Source organism: Anser anser (genome assembly GCF_964211835.1).
Source record: "Anser anser genome assembly, chromosome: 2".
In the NCBI taxonomy this organism is placed as follows: Eukaryota; Metazoa; Chordata; class Aves; order Anseriformes; family Anatidae; genus Anser; species Anser anser.
Genome location: NC_139721.1, coordinates 157,555,966 through 157,578,715, shown reverse-complemented (window position 1 = coordinate 157,578,715; position 22,750 = coordinate 157,555,966). Strand labels below are relative to the sequence as shown.

Below are 22,750 nucleotides of genomic sequence, written 5' to 3'. Positions count from 1 at the left end.
TGCAGCAGATGCAGTCATTAAGCAGTTTTATTCCTCCAGCAGATCTGACAGAGCCAGTGTACATTTCAGCACTAATGTGGCAGGGATGATATATGTATTTATTAATTGTTTTAACATCTTTATCCTTTTTATGACAGACAGCTGATTAACACAGTTGCAGCGATGTGCTCCAAGAACCTTTTCGTAAGGTGTGTTCTTGTTTTGCCTCTCTGATGTTCCAGGTGAACTTGCTTATCATCTGTGTAATTGTTAATCTCTGCAACACCTGTGCTATGGCAGCAAAAGGCAGCCAGGGAGGGTCAGTGTGAAACCACACAGGGACAGCAGGACTTCAAGAGACCTGGATTCCTTTTCCTGCTCTGCCCTTCTGACCAGGTGACCTTGGCAAGGTCATTTCACTTATCTTTGCTTATTGTTATAAAAAGAGGATAACGATGGTAACCTCCCATGTGAAGCAATTTTGCAGTCTAAATAAGGAAAAATATAATGAGGGGAGTGACATATCTATCATTAAGCATAGACAAGCCATATAATCAGTTCTAGATGTCTAAATATTGTTGTCTTTATGAGAAATAGATATCTAAGGTTGTATTGTAATTAGCTGAGATCAATCAATAAGCTCAGTGGAGTTCAGAGAGCTGTTAGCTTTCTGCATGCAGTTGTTTATCGCGAGCTGAATCACCCCCTGGACTGCGTTGCCAGTACTTACTGACTCTCCATTAACTCTGAGTGGGCTTAGACATCTGATTTATGTTGAAATATTGCTCTTGCAGACACCTAAACCAAATTTGGAGCTGAATATCTATCTTGCCCCTCTCAGCTCTGCCTTTGCTCATTGCAAAGGCAAGGATTGCTCAAGGATTCCCCCTCCAAGTGCAGGGAATGGGGTGCTGGTCCCACTGGAGAGGTTAACCTCTCTTTGGAGCTTCCTTGTGGTGAAGCCAGTTTTTGTGGTGTTCTTTTTTGGGACCTATGTGCTGATCCACTATGACCAGGATAGAGATCTTAAATTTAGCTCCTTAAGCCGCTAATAAATCATCCTATGCACAACTGAATTCACCTAGTGCTAGAGCAGTGGGGATTTCTAAGCTGACTTCATGAATCAGATTTTGTCCCATATCAGCTAACTTCAGAAACTTGTTTTCTTTCTCTTTCCAACTATATAAAGAACTCCTGGTTTAAAAGGTCATCACCGAACACGTTTGGGTCTGCAGAGGAGAGACTTTCGTGAGCTTCTTCAGCTTCTGACATTTTTCTGCTCCCGTCCATTTTTGCAGGAACATCCTGGCCAATTTGGTCTGAATCAACATGAAAGGGATCAAAGAGACTTTGATTAGGTTTTTCAGAAGCATGGCTGGTGACCATGTACAGTGGAAGAAAACTGCCTTCCTGCATAGAGAGGTGTTTGTTTGTTGAGTCTTCAGCACTAAAACCCCATCCGAATGTATCTTCTGCAGCCTTTGGAGCCTGGTACTGTGGATCAAAGTGTTGCAGCAGTGCACAGTCCTGAATCCCTTCTGAGTCTCCAGTAACAATCTCATCTTGTCCAACAAGAAGTGGGAAGCTGGAAGTGTCCCACGGTTCTAGTGGAGCATTTGCCAGGATTTCCTGGCACAATTCTGAAGGATTTGGATCAAAGCAAGCTGAAGCTCCTGTCTGTGAATTTTGCAAGTCTAAATTTGGGATTTTACTCGCTATCCTGGGAAAATCTTGTCCTATGTTTTCTACAGATAGGAAAACGTTACTGTCTTCCAGAAGATCCCTGTTGTCTAACTGAAGCTCAGCTTCCTTGGGTAGTTTTCTTAAATTGCTTGACGAAGAAAAAATCCCATCTTCTACCATTGTGTTCTGGATATCCAAACTCAGTAAGTGCTGACTTTCCAGTAGATGAGCATCACAAGGACTTCCTTCCCTGATGACTTTTTTGCTGTTATCAGCTGCAGGCGTAAGCTCTGCAGAAGGATGGAAAGGGTTTGTTCCACCTTCAAAGTCTGCTGCATCTTCTTTCTGATTTTCCTGTGCTGGCACGAGAGAGGGCCAACAGCTGTCCTGTTGCTGCTGAACCTGCCTGTCTAAAGCTGGTTGGTCACGAATGTCAAGTTCAGTTTTCTCATGTTTATCATCACATGAAATGTTTGTACCAGGAGGAAACAACAAAATATTTGTCTCCTTGCCCTCAGTGGTATCTAAGCAGCCTCCAGAACTCTCCTGCATATCTTTGGGGATGACCTCTGTCTTCCCTGGCTGTGGCAGCTGATCATTTTTGGAGGCCTTTTGTTTTGCTTGGCTGGAGGAGCTGAAGAGGCCCTGGGGCTTTTCCTGCTTGTCTTCAGTATTTGTTTGTTCTGAGGATCTTGCAGGATTTTCTTGTTGACTCTGCTTCTTCTCTGAGGAGTAACCAAACAAAGTGACAAGGGCTGATTGGGGCTTAGTGGGTTTCCTTTGGCTTGTTTCCTTCTTGGGAGCATTGGCTTTGTCTTCAGAACCAAAAAGTGTAGTGAAGGGGTTTTTCCCAAGCCTGAAACCTTTACCCGGCACCTCTGTCCTGGCTCGACTGCTTCTGGTCTCTTTGCTTTGGTCACCAGGTCTTGATGTATGCACTGTGCTTTCACCTGGGTGTTTCAGATCCATTTTTTCCTCACCCTCTGGATGACCCCCATATTTGTCTGAGGATTCGTTCAGTTTGGAAGAGTCTAATTTCTTGACTGGTTGCTCAGAAATGTTAAAGATGTTTCCACCAAGAACTTCACTTGGATCCTTTGATTTGGAGTTGTCAGCTTCATCAGGTGAGGGCCAAGTGGTGCAAGTTCCTTTCAAAGGCACGTCTGCTGATACTGGAAAATCCTTGCCAGGTGATTTTACATCATGTACCAAAATATCCCCGTGAGGGTTAGCCATCAGTGGGCTACACGTGGCCTGAGGTTCTGTTTCTTGTAGATCGGGCATATTGTGGTCATCTGTCTTCTCTGGCAAACCAGGTGAAGGGACTCTGTTCTCTTCTGGTGTCTTTTCCTGAGATGTGTGCTCAGGGCTGAGTTCTTCCAGAGACCCTAATGTACTTACTGGTTTCATTTCTTTGGTATTCTCAAATTCCACCCCTTTGCTCTCAGCCTCAGGCAAATGACTTACACTGGATAGCAGCATGCTTTCCTCTAAACTTACTGGTGTTTTTTTCCCAGGAAACTCATCGTTTTTTGTCTTGGATTTCTCATTCACCAGCTCAGCTATCTCAGGTGATGCACTCAGTCCTCCTGGCTCCAGGGAGCTGGATGCTACACTGGGGGTCCCTGGCACACCAGAGAGGCAGAAAGCTTGGTCTTCAGCTTTGTATTCAGGGGGATCATACCCCTCAGCTCTGTATTTTGGCTCCATATTTGTGATGTTTCTGGTTTCAAGCTCTCCTGGCACACAGACCGGCTGTGGGTGGTTCATTCTCTCTCCAAAATGATGCTTGCCTCCTGCAGTGGCTGGGGTGGCTGTGGTCTGTTCAAGCTTGTCATCTGTCACTGCAGGCTTTGTGCCACCTTTGTTGGATGTACTCAGTGGTGAGAGAGACCTACAGGCCTCATTTTCCTTCACTGGCAGCTCTGCTGTGGGCAGGTTGCAGCCCTCTTTGGTCCCCAGGTACCTCCAGTTGGTGGGTTTAGTGCTCTGACATGTCACAGATTTAACAGGCTCCAGGAGCACAGGGGAGGAGGCAGAGACAGACCCTCTCTGCAGCTGGACCCTGCCCTGCTGGAATGCAGCAACTCGCTGGGACACCTTGCCCCCTCTCTTCCCACCAGGTACATCCCCTTCCCCAAATGCCAGCTTCTTCTCACCATCTCGCTGTTCTCCAGGCTTAGGCCAGGAACACGCTTGCTCTCTTTTCTCGGGGTAGGTGACACCAGGTAAGAAGCTTCCCTTCTTCACAGCGGCCTCCACTGCTGTTTTTCCCTTCTGAACCCTGAGCGCCATCCTGCCCCCCTCGTTGCCCGCAGCCTGGCAGGTTTGCAAGCTTAGTGCAGGCTTTTTCCAGGAAAGATTCACATCTCTTCCATCTGCAGCCAACGAGGCTGTTTCTGAAGGTGGCCAGCTGGTTCTGAGCTTGTTCCCAAAGAGGACAGGCCTGCTGTTCAGCTCTCGCCTTTGCTCAGCCAGCTGCAAGCTGCCCTGTGCATTGAAGGATGTGGGTTTCCTTCTTGCTTCACTCTTATTTTTGGCCCTGTTGTACCAGTCCTGGGGCTGTGCCTCTCTGCCCACCACTGCTGCTCGCTGGACCTGATGGTCCCCTAGCTGTTGCTCCAGCCTTTTTGTCTCGCTTCTGTTTTTAGCTCCAGCCATCTGCTTGTAGTGGACTTGGCAGTAAAACACCCCGTGGAGGGCAGCATAGTTTTGCAAGCTGGAAAACACACATTGGCATAGCTGTTAGAGGTTGTGTGGGAGGGGAGGATTAACGGTAGCGCTGACGGACAGGTTTTCAGCAAAATTGTTTTTCAACTGGAAACTGTCAGGGAAAAGAGGGGGTTCTGAAGAATGAAACCTTTCAAAAGCAGCGTCTGCTTGCTGAGGATATATTTGATTTTTCTTTCAAAAACCAAAACACATGGAAAATGAAACATTTCCTTGCAATACCTTTGGGAGCTGTAGACCAGGTTATGTAAATCCCTTTCTCTGTTATCGGCCAGGCTTCACACCAGGGCTTCATCTCTCCCTTTGTATAGATACCGTGGCCCATATGGGTTAAAATTCAAAGGGCTCCCATGATACAATGACTGCACGATGGGAGAATGTGTCTGCACAGACTGGGGGCCAAGAGACAGCAAGCAGCCCTGCAGAAAAGCTGCCTTGGTGAATCACAAACAGAGAACAAGCCAGCAGCGTGCCCTTGTGACAAGGCAGCCAGCATCCTGGACCTCATTAGTAAGACCCCAGCAAGCAGGTCAAGAGAAATGACTGTTCCTGTCTGTTTGGCACTTGTGGGATCACATATGTAGTGCTCTGTCCAGTTTTGGGCTCCCAGCGCAAGAAAACCATTGGTATAGTGGAAGAAGTCCAGTAAAGAGCCACCAAAGTGGTTTGGGACCTGGGGTGTGTGATTTAAGGACAGGCTGAGAGCTGGGTTAGCTGTCTTATAATGGCAAAGTTAAAGGATTGGATCTCATTGCTGTGTGTGTCTATCTTATGGGAGGGTCAGAGGAGGTGTAGTAACCAAATGAGAGGCAATAAGAACAAGTTGTAAACATGGGAAATCGTGATTAGATATAGGAAAAGAACATTTTCACTGGTGATCAGGTTTTGAAAGAGTGGCTCTAACCAGGAGGCTGTTGTATCTCTGACCTTGGAACCATGCACACCTCCTGGTCATGGCCCTGAGCAACCTGCCGTCCTTGGACCTGCAGGAGGCTGGGTGGAGGATTCCAGAGCTTCCTTCTAACCCACCCGGCTCTATGAACGTGTGAAGCACCCAGACTACTCCTGCAATTAAAATCCCTATCAGCATTCCCAACTTGAAAATATTTCTCATGTTTGCGTCTCACCCTTGCACCACCTTGCAGATTCACAGGTGTATAGAAGCTTGAAGTGAGCAGTCTTCAGATTAATGACGGAGAGGAAATTTGTATCAAGGAAACTGTCTGCTCTTCCCTGTTACCTTGAGCCCACCCTGCTGGAATTACCACTGGGCTATTGTGATGGAAACTACTTGGACATCCCTTAAAAATAAATGGACCTGGGGTCCTACTACTCACCTCAACTTCTTCCTGCAGACCCTGCAGCAGAAGCACGAGTGGTGCAGACAGACTTTGTCAGTGACCACACGCTCCATGGAGTAGACAGGCTGCAGGCATGAGGCACACACCTCTTTTAACATGGGCTGAAGAAGAAGGAGAAACTGCAGTTAAATAAGTCTGAATCGTGACCACTTGGAAAAAACATATGCAAGCCTATTTGCTGAAAGCGTTGGCTTTTCTTGATGTTCTTTTTGAGCTTTGTTGTGAATGTTCAGATTTCTGGCTGACTTTATTCACTTTTAATCTTGGATAGGTCAGCATTAATGTTCATTTGGGACAGAAAGACAAGACATTCTTGGATTCCTCATGAGAGAATGATTCATTTGATCAAAAGCAAATGATTCACACAACTGAATCATTTAAAAGTTTTGAGTGAGCTAAGAAACGTTCAGAGACTCAGACTGAAAAACTCTGGATGGGCAGCTCATGAAATCACTGATGGCACATGGCTGCTCACATAAAGCATATAGTCCAAACCCTATAAAGACAGCACGTCTCACTGTTAAAGCTCCAGATACTCCACAAACGTGGTGGTTTACTCCAGTATGTTTACTCTGTGGGCTAAATTTTACACCATGACCTGATTCCTCAAACACCACTTTATATGAAGAGTCCAAGGAATCCCTCTGGAAAGCATTACCAACACCAGCTATATTATCCAAGGAGGGAGAAAGGGAATTAAAAAGTTTGGACACCAGCCTATCTGCAAAAATAGCTCCAGTTTGTCTGCATGGTCAGAGGCTGTGGGCAGCAGAGTAAATATCTCTGTGGGCTCCGTGTTGCTGTGGTGCAAAGCAGAAGCTCAGCTTACCTGGTGAGATCTTCTGCAAGTCAAGTCTGGCCAAAGCCCCAGAAGAAATGCATCTGATTCAATGCTAACTGTAACTAGGTCAGTGCTCCAGGTACTGATACCACCTCATACGAGGGTGTCTCTGCTTTTTTGGGGGGTCTGTTTTGCCACAGTTTGATCTGATAGAGTTTTACTGGTGCTTTCTCCCTTTAGCTTTTAGTTCAACATGTGCTGACCCTGGATTTCTGCACTGTCAGCTCAGAGAACAGGCAAATTTAATTTCCTGCTCTTATGCGGTATGGGCTGATGGCCAGATTTTAGACTTGAACAGAGGAAGCATGAAAGATATTTTTGCATCAGAAACATGCAGCATATCTCAAGAGATGAGCTAGCAAGGAAACCAGAACACTTTCTTTTACTTGCAGCAGACACTCGGGATGTGTGCGTGTCTGGATGCAAATATTTTAATTACTTTTTTTTTTTCTTCTCAACATACCAGTGCAGTCAAGTCATCTTTGGTTTCCAACACTTTCAAGAAGAAGAATTTAATGTCTTTAGTTTTTCCCTATGTCTAGATGGAAGAATCCAAACAAAAGCCCCATCTTCCCTTCAGCCTTCAGTGATCTCAAAATACCTCTGCTTTTCCAGATCCTCTACGATGAGGAGACCATCATCCTGTCAGCATATACGTATGCTGTGGGTGCCTAAACCAGTATACTCAGTGAAGACCCACTTAAGGGAATCTATAAGTTGATACATCCACCCCAAAAAAGGCCCATATAGCTGGAGAGAATTAGACAGTTAGGCAAGAGGAATTTCACCAATGTGACTGCAGAACTGTGCTGATGCCAAAGGGCGGGCAGCGTGGGCGAAGGTGAAGTTGAAATGTGCTTTTGTGCACATAAGAGCTAGGTCTTCCAAGTGGAAAGTGGTAGCAGGAAACAGATGGGAAGTGATACTGTGTTAGTGGGTCTCTCAAAGAGAAATTAAAGCTCTGCATCTTTGGCATACGTGTTGGCTCACTGGAGGAAACGAGCAGGCTATTTGGCAAAAACCAGGGAGAGGTGATGGGCAGCTGCATGAACGCAGCAACATTCATGGTGATGGAGTGCTGATCCTTGCCACAATAAATTTCAGTCACTGGATTGACTTTACATCCAGCCGTTTTGATGTATTTTGTGGCACAGATCACGGTTACATCTAGGTACTATTGCAGGCATTCCCTTTGACAGTGATGAGCTCTCATGGAGCACAAAGGTGTGTCCTGGCAGAGCAGAGTGTAACTATTGACGTGTTTCTGCCATATAAAAAAAAAAAATGTTTTCCTTTAATCATGACCAAGGAAGGAAGCAGAGCTGTTTAGCAAATAAACAAGATCACTCTGCTCTTAGCTGGGAATAAATACATACACTTCTGGAGTGTGTTCCCAAAATGGGCTAATCTTTTATAGGGGATGCAGGATGCAATCTTTTATAGGGAGGACACCAGGGAAATTTATTTTAAGTGCTCACTGATGCGTGGCAAATACTCTTGGTCTTCAGAGGTATTTTAACCAGCCCCAGGCATAAGCCTTAGTAATGGTTTGGTAGATGGGGAGGTGATTAGCAGCCATCAAATGGGACTGTGGGCAAGGAAATTATCTTAAGGCTTCTTTGAAAAATGGTGACGGAGTATTGCTGGAAGGCTTTCAGTACACTGCTGATTACTGCCATGCTGAAGGTGGCAGCTGGCTTATATCTTATCATTTGTAGTCTGTTTGCTTGTTTGTTTGTTTGTTTTCTAGGTGCATTTAAATCTTTATGGTAGGAAGTATCAGCCTGAAAATGCTTTTGTTATCAGTGGGTGGAGAAGATGGTAAGCACAAAGCTTTCTGACCTAAGATTAAGCATCTTAATGGCGACCAGTGGCTGAAATGGAGTTGGGACAGATCATACTCAACCTGGACACTTCACTTCAAATGTGGCAGATTTCATGGCTACTATTTCACGAGAGCTGGATCTGCAGCTGAATTTCTCCTGTGACCAGCCACGGAGGTATGGCCAAGACAAGGTCATTTGTCCCCTGTCCACTGTTACAAGTAGTTCTTCCAACCAATTTGCTCTTGAAAATATCTGCCTAAAACAAACTGTGTGAGAATGCAGTGACCCACTAGGACAAAGAGTCGTGAACAATATCATGTTGTATCCAAAGATCCCAGAAAACTATGGCAACTCATTTGGTATTTTTAAGTTTGTATGTACTCTGCTGTTTTGGTAGAGACCTCGCAAACTTCAGTTTATCCTTGAGTTTCAAATCTTTGTATTTTATTTTTCTCCATTTCTTTCAGTGCTTTGAGGAGCCATGCATGGTGCTGAAATAATGCAGCATCTGTCTCCTCTTGATATTTTGGATCCTGGCTGATGGAAATACCATGAAAAAAATGCATTTCAAATAATCTTAGCCTCATAAATGGCTCATTGAGATATTTAGAAACACTGTAGAACCAGAAGCACAAACAATAAGATCAGTATTTTTAAGCACTGGCAGTGCAGGATATTTGGGTTTATTTGAGTTCCTGTGGAATCATTTTCATTGCCCAAACAACCTGTTTGCAGCTTACTAAAACTGCTCTGCGACTGTCCTTAAAAAGAGATGAAACAAGCATGTTACTGGTGTCCTGAAACAAACTAAGATTATAAGAAGGTGGTGTTGGAAAAAAAAAAACAAAACACGAGGAACTTGGAATTGCCAATTCTCCCATTTCTACAATTGGTCCTACTAAAAGAATTGGGGAGGTTTGAGCAGTTATTTGTTCTGATTCCTTGAAACCTGAGAAATTCAGTTTATGGTGATCTGCTCTTTCACCTCAACCTTTGTTATATTCTTTGGCAGAACAGAAAACAACGTTCTTAATCTTCTTTCAGCATGTGCCACGTTCCAGCATCTGTGGTCCTAGAAGCACACCAAGGAGCTCTGGGTGCATGCCTGCTTTTCTATGGGGAAGCAGAACTTCTGCAGCTCAAACCATTTTTTTCTTTGTCCTTCTCAAGAACATTTCCGTGGGCCAAGAAAGCTCAGACAAAACTGCCAGGAACCTGTTATGGTAGGAATGTGTTATCAACCACTGCTATTCAGAGTTTATCACTCTTAGACTCAAACTCTCCGTGAATGATGACAGATCTTCCCCATTTCTTTCAGTCAGCAATGTCAAGGCATCACCAGAGAGGTATTATTTGTTCTTAGCACATTTTCCATGGTTTTAATCTTAGCAGAAATCCTTCAGGGAGGTTGAAGAGGTTATGTATTATGATCTTGCATTTCCTCCAGGGCTAATAACAATTTTAGATTTAATCTACCTATCTAGTCTACAACACCTTGAACAAGGTATTGCATGGTGTGAGATGATATCTGCTATTTAAAAACCTAGCTATGAACTGAGTGATATGAAGTGGTATGCTCTGAAACCGTCCCTTTTTCCCCAGTGTCCTGCTCTTCAGTCATTAGTGTGAGCTCTTTTTCCTCAGAGGAAGAGAAAATCAAGTATTAACCATAATGTCTCACTGAAAGATGGTGTTTTTGTTGTTGTTTGTTTGTTTGTTTGTTTTGCTTGTTTGTTTTGAATGAGCTTACTGCCCCTTTTTGCAGAAAGGTAAAGTGGTGAACTGAGAGATGGAGTAGATCAACCAGAAAGTCTACACTCAGACCCAGCAGCCAGTAGCTTGAGGCTGGTAGTAGCTAGGAGTCGGCCTCTTCTCACCGGTAACCAGTGATAGGACTAGATGGAATGGCCTCAAGTTGTGCCAGGGGAGGTTCAGGTTGGAAATGAGGAGACATTTCTCCTCAGAAAGAGCAGTCAGGCATTGGGACGGGTTGCCCAGGGAGGTGGTGGCGTCACCGTCCCTGGGGGTGTTCAAGGAAAGGCTGGACGTGGTGCTTAGGGACATGGTTCAGTGGGTGACATTGGTGGTAGGGGGATGGTTGGACCAGATGATCTTGGAGGGCTTTTCCAACCTTAATGATACTATGATTCCATGATCCCAGCTCCCTGAGAAGCCATCCAGTGGCTCTGTAGGCTCCTCACATTCTCCCATACGTGGAGCAAACTCCTGGTTAGCTTATCTCCTTCCCAAACTGAGGCCAGCCTGTGATGTGAGGCACCAGCACCGAGCAGTGGTTGGTTCGTTAATGCTTGCCACAGGGCTAATAGCCCACCCACATCATAAAGATGACATAGACTAAACCACTCGAGTGATTTAGAATGCCCTCAATGTGTGACTCAACCAGTTCATTGAGAGGTGATTTCTAGGTACTTTGAAAGGAAACAAGCACTGAACAAAAGAAATTCAACCAGACCGAAGTATTTTTGGAGGTAATGTTTACCTTCGGAACGCAGCAGTAAAATTTAAAAAAAAAAAAAAAAAAGCCACAAAAAATCTAAAATCATGAGTTGAGAATGTACAAAACAAAGTCATAATAAAAAGAAAATTGCTTTACAAAGTTTCAAAATGAATTTAAACAGTAAACATGTATGAAAGCATGGAAAATCTAAAATAAGTTTTTGTATATATTGAATAATAAATTACAATTCTAAAAATAAAGGAAAGCAATAACAATTCTGTCGCATCTAGAGCATCTTTCTTTGAATCTTTCTTTGGAGGAACAGCACTGATAATAGCTGTAGAGCTTGATGTGACAATTTTCAGTAGCATCAAGTATTTATAGGAAATGAACTCTGTTAAATGCCTCCCCCCCACCCGCGGTAGTGTCAGCAATTTGATTTTTTTTTCCTTTTTTTTTTGATTTTATTTGTTAACGCGTAAGAGAAAACCCATCCAACCCACCCATCAATGTCAGTATGTGTACATATACATATATGTGTGTTTAGGATGCCCTTCTTGGCAATTCTGTACTGAAATTAGATAAAAAAGATAGATATCATAAAGGTGTTTGTTTGCCAATGACCAGATTGGTTAGTTCTTCATCTGATTCTACCTATCCTTTCTTGTGAACTAGTTCAGAGAAGCCTGATATATCCACCCCCCCCAGCACCCCAAAATAGTATATAGGGGAAAAAGCTGCCCTGAGATGCCCATGGATGGATATTTCCCTTGTGCTTCTAACAGTGTCAGGGCTCTGGGGTGTGGTGCAGCACCGGGTCTGTTGGCTTGTCCAGGCGAGGGCTGTTGTTCCCCTCCAGTGTCAAGACAGTGTCACTTTGTCCTGTCTGTATGCAAACGCCAAGACGATGACCCTGAGAAGTCCTTAGGGTGTAGGTGAATCCCTGTGTATAATGTGGATAAACCAGGAGATATTTTTTTTTTTATTGTGGGCTTTCTTTTTTCTTCTTTACACAGTTCTCTCTTGCTCTTCAGGATCTCCTATTTCTTTGGCTTGGAGTTGCCAAAGGTGACGAAGACCACTCCTGGCTCCTGGAAGCTGCCGTTGGTGTGGAAATCTTCACCTGGGCTCTTCAAGTACCTCCGAAACAGGGGTGAGGCAGATACCTCGTATCGGGGGTGCGAGACCACGTCGCACGTGGAGGATGTTTGTGTCTCAGACTGCTTGGTGACTGTGGTGGACGAAGTGATGATTTTGTTGCCAAACTGATCCATTTCCTCGTACTGCTCTGTGACAGTCCGGGTGGCCCCATAGAGTTTGGACCCATCAGGGCCTGTCTGCAGCTCCAAGATGCTTTTCTGCCTCCGCGGGTTCTGTGGGCTGGGGGTGTTCAGGGAGCAATATTCTGGAAAGCCTCCTTTCATCCCACAGTGGCAGCTGCTTTTGGAGGTGTCCAGAGGGCATTTCTCTTTCTCACTGACCTGGTGGTTGGTGTTTCCAAGGGTGTGCTGTTTCACTGAGTTCAGCCCGGCGTTTGTTTGGGTGGGCTCTGGTCTCTTCTCGAAGGGAGCCTTGTCATGCCCAGCAGACCCTGGGGATGGATGGTTAAAGGAGCTAAAACCGTCCTGAGCAAAAGCATCCCTCTTTCCTGGAGCGTCAGGACAGTCTGGTGAGGCCATGTCCCGTGGGGAATGTGCTGTCCTGGGTGATTCTGCAGGTTTCCTGGCAGCAGACTCGATGGAGATGTAGGAAGGTGAGGAGGGAGAGCTGACACGAGGATGAACAAGGCGGGGGACCTCTAGCTCTGACTTGGTTACCTCGGTCTTTTCTGCCACCTTTACACCTCCCCCCGAGGCTGCCTCGCCTGTCTCCATCGTGGCTCCATCCTGCCTGGCTTTGCTTGAGACAATACTGATTTTGCGGATATTGCTACTGCTCACAGAGCTCTGGGTTTTCCCCAGAGACTCCTTGAACAGCCCAGAGAGCCCAGCGATGTCCGACTCAGACTTGAGACTAGACACAGAATAAAGAGCTTTCTTGATAGCCTCCTCGATGTCCAGGAGTCGGGCGAGCGTCTGCTCCTTCAGGTGGATAATCTCAGCACTTGCCCTCTCCAGGTCCCCAAAAACCAGCTCTACTGAGGAGACGCTGTCAGCATCGTCCTTTGCCTGTGTCTCAGCCCTATCCTGTTGTTTGACCTGGTTGGTCTTCTGACGAACCACCCAGTCAGGCACCTTCTCAAAGAAGCTCCTCAGAGCTTTCACGTCCACTTTGCTCGTCTCCTCTTCAAACTCCTTCACCCTAGTCAAGATCTCTTGCAGTTCCTCCTGTCTGCGGAGATTTTCAAAGATCTCCATAGCCTCCTTGACATTGCCTTTCATGATCTCCTCTTTGTGTACCGACAGCCTCTTCCGACGTTCATCTTCGGTTTCTTTCTTGGGTTTTTCTCGCATAATGACTGCTGGCTTCTCCTGAGCAGGCGCCTCTGCCTCCCCATCAGGACATTTCTGTTGCCCACTATTTCCCTGTTGTTCCTCCTTGGAGGGGTTCACTGGCTGCTGATGGAAGGACATTGAATGACTCGTTTGTCTCCTCTCACTCACCTGCTGCATGACTCTCTGACTATCCCATGACATGTAAGCATTATACACACTTTCCCTTTCCACCTTGGGCAAGGCATTTTTTGAGATGTCATCTCCTCTCTTTGGAGGAGTGCTGTGGCCCACAGAGGAGGCGCTTGGCTCAGCCTGTCCTGGCATGTTAAGGGTCTGTGCTCTGCCAGGACAGGCTGGATGTGATACTGAACAGAACCTGTCCTCTTGTTGATGCAGCTCTGAATGCCTCTGAACTACCTTGCCCGGGCAGCTCCCTGGAGCTGCTGCTTTCCCATTCAACGTTCCTTGCTCGACTTGAAAGCCAACCACTCCATTTTTCATTGGCTTTGAAGTCTTAGCACTGTCCATTTCTGACTTGCTTTGTCCTCCTTTGCTTTTCTTGTACCTTTCCTCTGCCAGCTGAAGAGGGGTTTTGGCAGTGCGTTTAGGCAGCTTTCTCTCAGGGCTCGTACCCTGAACCATGATGGATTTGTCCATGGATGACTCCAAAGTGCAGCATTTTGCCTGCCCCTCCCCGTGGCCTGATTGTTCACATACTTTCACACAATTTAATTCCAGCTCTGTAGCAGGAGGCTTTGGCTTGCTGACCTCCCTCAGGCCTTGAGGTTTGGGAGGCAGGGGTGGAGGGATGGGTTTGGTTGATCTGCTTGTGCTGTTATTTGTGGAGGCACAAAATGCCTCATTTAAGAGGTGCTCAGGTTTTGGAGGGGGAACAGGTTTTTTCCTAGGTGGGGCAGTAATCTCTGATTTTGGAGAAATCTTGGGCTTCTCTGCAGCATCCTGATCACTGGGCTTGCAGGACAGAGAAGGGAGGGTTGGAAGAGGGGTCTGGATTGGTGCAGAACATCCTAGGACTTCATCTTTGCAGGCTGGTGGTGGAAGGGCACCTTCTCTTGTTGCTTTAGCTGAGGGTGGGCAATGATCTGCTTTCATCACAGCAACTGGAGGAGGAGGAGGAAAGTCATTATCAGCCTGCGACCCTGAAGCCACTACAGCTGTCTGGTTACTAATGACTTGAGTCTCATTTTTCTTTTTACACACAGAATAGGACTGCCCTGCATTTCTGTATATCATAGCGGCTTTAAAATCCCCTCTGGAGACATTAACATTAGACTTTTCCAGCGACTGAAGTGTGGCTTTTAAATTACCTCGGACAACATCCTCCTTTTCTACCAGGCGCTGTTCTGTGGCGGCACTTTGCAGTGCTCTGATAGCTGTCTGTACATCCCCTCTGATAATAACATCTCTTTCTTCTTGCACTGATTGCTCTTTGTAATCAGACTCAACAAAAGGATTTATATAGGTTTTCACGGGTGTGGCAGTATAAAGGCCATCCTTAATGCTAACATCTCTACTAGGCACAACTTGGTTTTCCTGGCTCAATAGTTGTCCTCCCTGTACTTCCTCTGAAGCACTGACCTTTTTGTGTGACGCTATGCTCTTCTGAGACATGCTTGTGTGAGTCTGGGGTGCCTCCTGGACTCTAGTGGTGGTGGTTCTGATGGCAGTGCTGGTGCTCTCCCTTGTGGTAGATGCAGAGTCCTGTTGGCGTACGGTTGACTGAAGGGTCTTTGTCCCCTGCATGCTGGCTGCCTGTTGCCTGCAGGCTGTGTGGACCTCCTCCCTGTTTTTTTGTAGCTTGCTTTGGACGTGGTGTTGAATGTTTTTTGCTTCTGCTGTTGCTAGCCTCAGGCTTTGCATTGCAGCCTGAAGATCGCTCCCAAGGACCTTCTCTTCTGGCTGCATCTGGCTGGCTTGCCCAGTCACCAAACTCTGGTGTTCTCTGGCCACCTCACCCCTCTCAGCTGTCACTTTGGTCTGAGTTGTGCCTTGCATCATAGCTTTGGGTTCCTTCAAATAAGCAGAGGTGGACTCTTCTTTCTCTGCCTTCTTGCTGACATCCGCAACCCTTTGAATTGACTTTGTAGTTACTTTAAGCCCCCCTGACATAATTTCTTCCTTTCCCATCACTGTGGGCAGGCTCTGGGGCTTCCCAAGACATTGCACAGTGGCGCCTGTCACACCTGCTGCATGCACAGCCTCTTTCTGTAACGCACCCTCTTTGCCCACGCTTTCACATACGAACACCTTTTTTGCTCCCTCCATGGCCCCTGACTCTCCCTCTGCAATTACTTTCTCTACTTGTTCTTTGTTTGCTAAGACATGAATCTTAGCCCCCTGCACAACTGGGACGCTTTCAGCTGCCCCCTGCTCTGCCTGGGAAGAGATGAGGGACTGTATCTCTGACTCCTGCTGGAGGTTCTTCAGATAGTCCAGGTCTCCCTTCTCAATGCAGCTTGCAAAAAGCTGGACGTTCCCCTTCTCATTGTCCTCACGCTTAACAGTTGCAGTTGCCTTCTGTTCCAGAGAAGAAGCAAGCAGGTTCCCTATCGTTGACTTCACATCCCCCTTGACAACTTTTTGCTGGACAGAATGGAACAGGAGGGAGTAGAGGGTCATCTTCATTGATCCTGACTTTGTCTCTTGTAAGACCATCCCCTTTTTGATGGAAGCATCTTGACTGAGAAGGCCCTGGAGAGCCTTAGCTACGTTTCCACTCAAGTCCTCTTTGCTTTTAATGGCTTCACTCTGGTCCAGGAGCTGCAGTGAGCTTACTTTGATCTTGCCCTCTCTGTCCTCCTCCACCAGCACGCTCTGGGCTTCCACGTTGGTCCTGTGCAGGAGCTGCAGCATGATCCTTTGCAAATGGCCTCCCACAATCTCTTCTTTCAGGATCTCTGGAGCACCTGGGGTGCTGAGCTGGTACTTCACCATCTTCACACTCTCCATATCATTGGCTTCGATGAGGATCCCGTCATGCTGAATAGCCTGGCAAGTGCAGAGTGTCTCTAAAGTCTCCTTCATAGTCCTTTCTTTCAGTTCTGTTTCCCCACTAGCTTCAGAAGCACTGAATTTATCCAAGGGTGTGCTCTCAAAGAGCCACGTTGTGCTTTTCACATCTGCGCGAGGGATTGCTTCTTGGGCGCCAGCACTGGCTGTCACCTCTGTGTCCTTAAGGGTGTCCATGGGCTGGGTTTCAAACAACCAGGTGCAGCGTTTTACGTCCCCTTTCTGGCTGTCCTCTCTCTGCACTGTACTGATAGATGAGCTTCTGTCCGCATCCCCGTGAAGGGAGTCCACAGGCTGGTTTTCAAAAAGCCAGGTAGACGTCCTCACATCACCCCGCTGAACATCACTGACACTGACCATCCTCACATACTTCTTCTGGCCCACTTGCTGGGACTCAAAGAGCTGCTTGTTGGACTGAACATCTCCCTTCTGCACGTCATCTACTGTTCTGGGCATGGAAATCTTTCCTCCAGAGAAGGAGTCAAGAGGCTCTGTTTCAAACCTCCACCGGGCAGCCTGGACATCTCCTTTCTTGATGTCCTCTTGGGTGACAGCCCTAATCACAAACACCTCTTCTTCCTTTTTGATCTGATCCAGAGGCTTAGTTTCAAACAACCACCGCGCACCTTTCACGTCACCTTTCATGATTTCTTCTTTCTGCACTGAGGTGACCTCATGGTATCCCCCCTCCTTGTCTTGGATAGCATATAAGGGCTGGCTTTCAAAGAGCATTGTGCAAGACTTGACATTAGCTTTGCTCATTGTGTCTTTCTGGATCTTCTGGAGCTCTGTCTCATCTACTTTGTCATGGATTTGGTCAAGGGAGTAGGTCTCAAATATGAACCTTTTGCCTCCAACATCTCCCCCCTTGATACCTTTCTCTGGAGGGATTTCCTGGATGCCTTCAGAGCTGTCCTTCAGGGAATCCATGGGGTAATTCTCAAAGAGCCAAGTGAATTTGTGCACAGATCCAGCTTCAATTGTACCATCATCCTTGACAACTGCTGTTGGTTTAATTGTCGTATCCAAGGGCTTAGCCTCAAAGAATTCCTTCACTCTGGACACTTCTCCAGACTGTATCTCCACACGGCTGGAGTACCGCATGGTTTTCTTTTGGTCAGCTTCACCGATGGTACTGCTGCCCAAGGGTTCAGTCTCAAATAGGTGCCGGACAGTCTTGACATCAACTCCCTGTAATTCCTCCTGACTGTATGCTTTACTGACTTTCAAATACTGCTCCTCCTGGCCTTTCAGGGAGTCCAGGGGCTGAGTCTCAAACATCCATGTGTATGACTTCACATCAGCTTGGGGCACACAGACATCCTCTTCTTGTTTCTTTTCAGACTTTTCATACAGCGTGTGGATGGGCTGGGTCTCAAAAAGCCACCTACAGGTCTTCACATCCCCTCGCTGGGAGATCTCCCGCTTCACTGAGGGGTGTTCCTCACCTTGCATGGCTTGGTGATGAATGACATCTATGGGCTGAGTTTCAAAGAGCCACTTGGCTGTTCTCACATCACCAGCCACCACCTCCTGTTTTGTGATTCCCCGTATTATATCCACTTTCTTGATGCTTTCATCAAACTGGTCCAGAGGCCTGGTTTCAAACATCCATTTGTAGTTCTTGACATCACCACTGATGACTTGCTCTCTGCTTACAGAGGTGACTTCATGGAAATTGCCAAAGCTGTCCTTGATGGCATACAGAGGTGTAGTCTCAAACAGGATTTGGTTAGCTTTCACATTGCCAGCTGGAATCTTCTCCTCTTCCTTGGTGATGGGCTCAGCATCAGCCTCCTTAATGCTGTCTAAAGGGAGAGTCTCAAACAGTGTCTTGAAGGACTTCACGTCCCCTTTTACCACCTCTTCCGTGCTGGTCTCTGAAATTTCTTCCTCAAATGCCTTAGAGATGCTGCCAAGGGGACAGGTCTCAAAGACATGTTTTCTTTGCTTCACATCTCCCTTCTCCTCTGCTGAAAGCTCTACTTTCTTCAAACGTCCCACCTCAAAATTGTCTTTCAGGGTTTCCATTGGCTGGGTTTCAAATAGCCAGAGCGTAGATTTCACATCACCTCCAATGACTTGTTCTTTAGCTGTAACAGTCTCTGAATCTTCTCCCTTCAGAGAATCAAGAGTCTGGGTCTCAAAGAGTAATCGCTGTTTACTGACATCTGCCCCTGTGACAAAGTCCGTGGAAGCTTTGAAATCCTGTTCTTCAACAGTAATTTCTCTGATGGCATCCAGAGGCTGAGTTTCAAATATCCACCTTGCTCCACTGACATCTGGCCTTCCTATTTCTTCCAATGAAATTCCACGGATTATTTGCACTTTGGAAGTGTCCTTGTTGATGGTATCCAGTGGCTGAGTCTCAAACAGCCAGCGAGCCGTTCTGACTGCATTGCTCTGAATTTCTTCTCGGCAGACAGACTTGATTTCATGGATGTTCCCAGTTTTGTCCCTGATGGCACATAGGGGCTCTGTTTGGAAGAGCCTGATAGTCTTCTTGACATCGCCTTTTAGCTCCTGGATTTCTGACTTGAGCTGCAGGATGCTCTTCTCCTCCACTGAGCAGCAGCGTCCTATAGCATCCAAGGACTGGGCTTCAAAGAGTTCTCTGGCACCCTTCACGTCACCTCCCTGGACAGGCTCTTTGAGGACTGCCTCTTGCACTTCAGTTTCATCTGAGTATAGTTTGTTTAACGAGTCTAGAGGCTGGGTTTCAAAGAGCCACCTGGCGGTATGCACATCCCCTCTGGCAAGGTCTGTCTCTGAATCTTTGGCTGGTGTTGACAGACTGTCCCCGTTGATTGACTGGCTTTCAAACCTCAGGGAAGTACTTTTCACATCCCCACCAGGAATGACCTCTTCTTCTGTCAGCTTCTTTGTGGCTTGATGGTCCCCAATAGAGTCAAGTGCCCAGTTCTCAAAGATCCAGCGCATGGACTGAACCTCTCCTGGAAGAACTTTGTCCAGGTTCACAGATCCCTGTGCATTGGGATCTTCGGTATTAAGCATTTCTGCCAGGTCCTCAGTCACAGCTTCTTCCAAGTTCTTCCTGAGTTCAGGATGCATGTGTCTGTAGAGCCTCTTTAGCTCATTCACTTGCCGCTGCTGGTAGAACTTGGAGAAGGCTTGCTTTGGAGGAGGCACAGGGAGTGGGTTGGGATCCTGGCTCCCTGGAGCGATGACCTGGACTGAGCCAAGGGCGGGAGGGGGAGGTAAATCCTCTTCCATTTTCTTGAAGGCAACTTGAGATGATTTCTGAGCCTCTGCCATCTTTAGGGAAACAGTTTTAAACATCAGCATGATCTCTTATCCCCCCAGCCCAGAGGCCATTAGTAGTGAAAACGGCAAAAGTAAAAGCCAGCCCAGCAAGGGAAATCCATGCACCTGCTGAGCTCCATACCTTGGGTTCAGTAGCACACAGCACTCCAAAGCATCACACCACTGCACACACTCCAGTCTTGGTGTTAGCTCTGGTTCCACAGCAATGTGCTCTAAAGCAAGGTCTCTAATCCAGGCATGCACGGTAGTTAGTCTACACTCTTCAGGTTTCCATCCAGCTACAGTGCAACAGAGAGGCCCAATTTGTACTGTCAGCAAGAGAGATCGACCACAAAGATAATGTAAAGAAGGCTTATCTCTGAGCAGTAAAATAAGAGTGAACTTTTGCCTCCTGCTACCAAGTGTTCAGGGCAGTGTGGGAACCTAAAACGAGTCTGCATTCAATATGGCTCCAGGAAAAAGCCAAGGAGCTATTTGTGAAGAGGTCTCAGGAATAAAATGGTGAGAGGGAACCAAATAAAAGTGTGAAAGTGAGCTGATGAGGACATCCTATTTTGGGGTCGGCAGCTAGCATGATGGGTTTTTGGTAACGCCCCCAGAGCTGCCCATGGCACAGGAGTGAGGGCTTGGGAAAGGATGTTTGAGTGATGACTTCTTCTGCTGGACTCACGCGTGTACCCCACAGCATCATTTGTATAAAAATAGATGGATGGTTGCAGAGTTAGAGAGTGAAATAAAACTTTTTTGACTTGGACACTTGGACAGGCATGAGGCTAACTAATGTCCCTTTGCGAATGCTCACATTTAGCCTGTCCTGTAAGAACGAGTAATTCACCTGCTACGGAGCCTGAAGGCAATATATCATTGTTAGATCATGTCACAGCACAGTTGCTTTTAATTCCCATTCTTTTAAGCCTGTCTTTCAAGTGTTATTCTTTGTGAATTCTGGCCCCTTAGCCTGTGAACTAATTCAATTTATGTTTAGACTCACTCAGACTGAATTCAGCTGGATTTCACAGCAACACTGGTACAGCACCGAACAAAAGTTGCAGTCATGATGGGCTGGACTGGTTGTTTAGCCTACCTTTGAGTCTTACTTTCTGCATTTTTCTCCTTAACTTGGGAATTTTCACCACATATCAGCCAAATACTGAACAGAATACCTGTGACCTGCACTGGATTGACATTTATCCAAAGGGAAGGTATTTGAAGCCTATAATCATTATCTAAAAAGGACTATAATCCTGGTGGCTTTCCTTTCAGTAAACAGATCTGCTAATCCTTGGCATGCCTTTAGAGTTACGTCTGTAGAGTTATGCCTGGAATATTATTAGTTGTTGCTCAAAGCACTGGCGCGCGATGTTATTTCACTCTGTTAACACACAGATTGTTCTGGCTAAAAATAAGTATTGAACATTAGTAAAAAGAAAAAACTAAAAACAAACGAACAAGACAAAACAAAACACCAGAATACCAAAATCAGCATATTTTGCAGCAAGCGTCAAATGCAAATTGTTCATATGAACCAACATACTTTGAATGCAATTTTAAAAATAATTTTTATTTTTATTTTTATTTTTTTTTTAATCTGTTCAGAACTTCTAAATGTGGGGAAAGGCAACTGAGCAGCTGATAGCTATATTCAGTATGAAAGCACTCCTTGCTGCCTGGCATGGGTGTATAAATCACACTCCACCGCAGTCCACAAATATGTGGTTAGATAAGGGTGCTTATCTGTAACATTTCTTACCTTGCTTGTTTTCTGTCTGTCAGAAGAGTGAGTGGAGCTGTCCTTCACAGTCCTCTGGAAAAGACACAGGGAGACATGACATCAAACTGCATAGGCAGACACATATGATATCTGTATATTTGTGTGTCTGCTATCGGGAGCTGGAAACCATTACAGGTGAGGGTTTTTTTTTTTGGTTCGCTGACAGCTCTTATCTCAGGTTGAGCAGAAATATTTTTTTCTGCAAGTTTCAGTGGACAAATGAAACCCAGACACATTTGTTCAGACTCAGGGGAAAAACAAAAAAAAACCACCCAATAACCTGGTTTCTCCAAAGCTCGATTTGGCCAATATTTTTGTTTATAGGTCAATATTTTTAAGACAAAACATATCTACATTTGTCATGGCATTATGAATTGTGAAATTAAAGCTCATTGAAAGATTGTTTTGAAATTATTATAATTATTTTTTTCTCAGACTTTTATTTTTCTTTCCCGACCAGAACACCTTACTGCAATGCAGGTTAATTAGAAAGTTTCAGTTTGTACAGATTCTGATGATGGGACATTTCTGGTAAAGAAACATTTCTCAGCAAGCTGTATGGACTATCACACATTGCTGAGCAGGACACATGGTCCCTGCACAGCCTCAGTCCAACGTGGGAATGGATCATGGGGCAGCCTTTAAGAGTTGTAACTTGCTACACTGCAGTTATAATTCTCCAGTTACAGTCTCCGCTTATTTATTTGCAGCTGGGAGTGCTTTAGTCTGGACTTTTCCAGTCCAGAGCCATGATCCATGCTCAAGAGACTGCATCTCCAGTCAAGGACCCTGCAGATGGTTGAGAGTGGAAGGGAGCAAGGATGAGCCTGCAGAAGTCCAGATGTAAAATCACATCCTATGGTACTCCTGGATGATCAGCAGAGCCAGGCAAGAGGGACATATGTAGCTTAGTGCTTCATAACATGTACAACATGAGCTATCCTATGACCCAATGATTGCTTTGGTCTGGATGACTCACTGGATCCTCTGCTGATGCTCCCATTTCCACCTCCCTACACGGGGCAAATTTGGGACCCACCAGATTTGTGTGCTGGAATGGGTATAGCACGGAGGTGTACGCGTTGTTGTGTGGATGTGAGTGTGCAAACATATACATGCAAATATTGGATATCTTATAATGAACAAACTGTATGCATGGGCTAGTGGATGTAGATGTGTGTGTGTGTTTGGGCATGTGCATGTGTGTTTGGGCATGTGCTTGTGTATTTGTATGTGCTGTATGTGTACATATATGAATGTGTCTGTATGTAAATGCAGCATGTGTATCATATATAGACACAATGCATATCAGCACCTCTTACAGCACGGCATTTTTACATGATATATTTAT

At 45.9% G+C, this 22,750-nt stretch overlaps 2 protein-coding genes and 1 long non-coding RNA gene across 5 annotated transcripts in view; 1 reads left to right on the top strand and 2 right to left on the bottom strand.

The window, feature by feature from the left end:
* LOC310895514 (uncharacterized protein) overlaps positions 1 to 22,750 on the bottom strand; it is a 45,399-nt gene continuing 22,649 nt past the window's right edge. Inside the window, exons 8-10 of the mRNA XM_083826977.1 lie at positions 21,379 to 21,432; positions 5,730 to 5,854; positions 1 to 4,381 (exon numbers count right to left, since the gene is read on the bottom strand). Of these exons, the coding sequence (XP_083683103.1) occupies positions 1,159 to 4,381; positions 5,730 to 5,854; positions 21,379 to 21,432 (3,402 nt within the window). The 3' untranslated portion in view covers positions 1 to 1,158. The remainder of the gene's footprint in view (positions 4,382 to 5,729; positions 5,855 to 21,378; positions 21,433 to 22,750) is intronic.
* LOC310895515 lies at positions 4,239 to 22,748 on the top strand. 3 transcript variants are annotated; one of them, XR_014580744.1, is made up of 5 exons: positions 4,239 to 6,660; positions 8,345 to 9,643; positions 11,913 to 12,031; positions 21,402 to 21,534; positions 22,110 to 22,748. It is a non-coding gene; the product is annotated as an uncharacterized lncRNA (long non-coding RNA). The 3 variants fall into 3 exon arrangements; XR_014580745.1 differs by having other exon boundaries at positions 11,895 to 12,031; XR_014580746.1 differs by lacking the exons at positions 11,913 to 12,031; positions 21,402 to 21,534; positions 22,110 to 22,748 and having other exon boundaries at positions 8,345 to 8,594; positions 9,465 to 11,297.
* XIRP1 (xin actin binding repeat containing 1) lies at positions 10,901 to 21,247 on the bottom strand. Its single transcript, XM_083826976.1, has 2 exons — positions 19,750 to 21,247; positions 10,901 to 19,619 (listed from the first exon to the last, which is right to left on the bottom strand). Exon 2 carries the CDS (start codon positions 19,617 to 19,619, stop codon positions 11,919 to 11,921), a length of 7,701 nt encoding a protein of 2,566 aa, XP_083683102.1. The 5' UTR covers positions 19,750 to 21,247; the 3' UTR covers positions 10,901 to 11,918.

Excerpts from the sequence above, each read along its gene's own strand:
- XIRP1 (XM_083826976.1), bottom strand. The coding sequence starts at position 19,619 with ATGGCAGAGGCTCAGAAATCATCTCAAGTTGCCTTCAAGAAAATGGAA.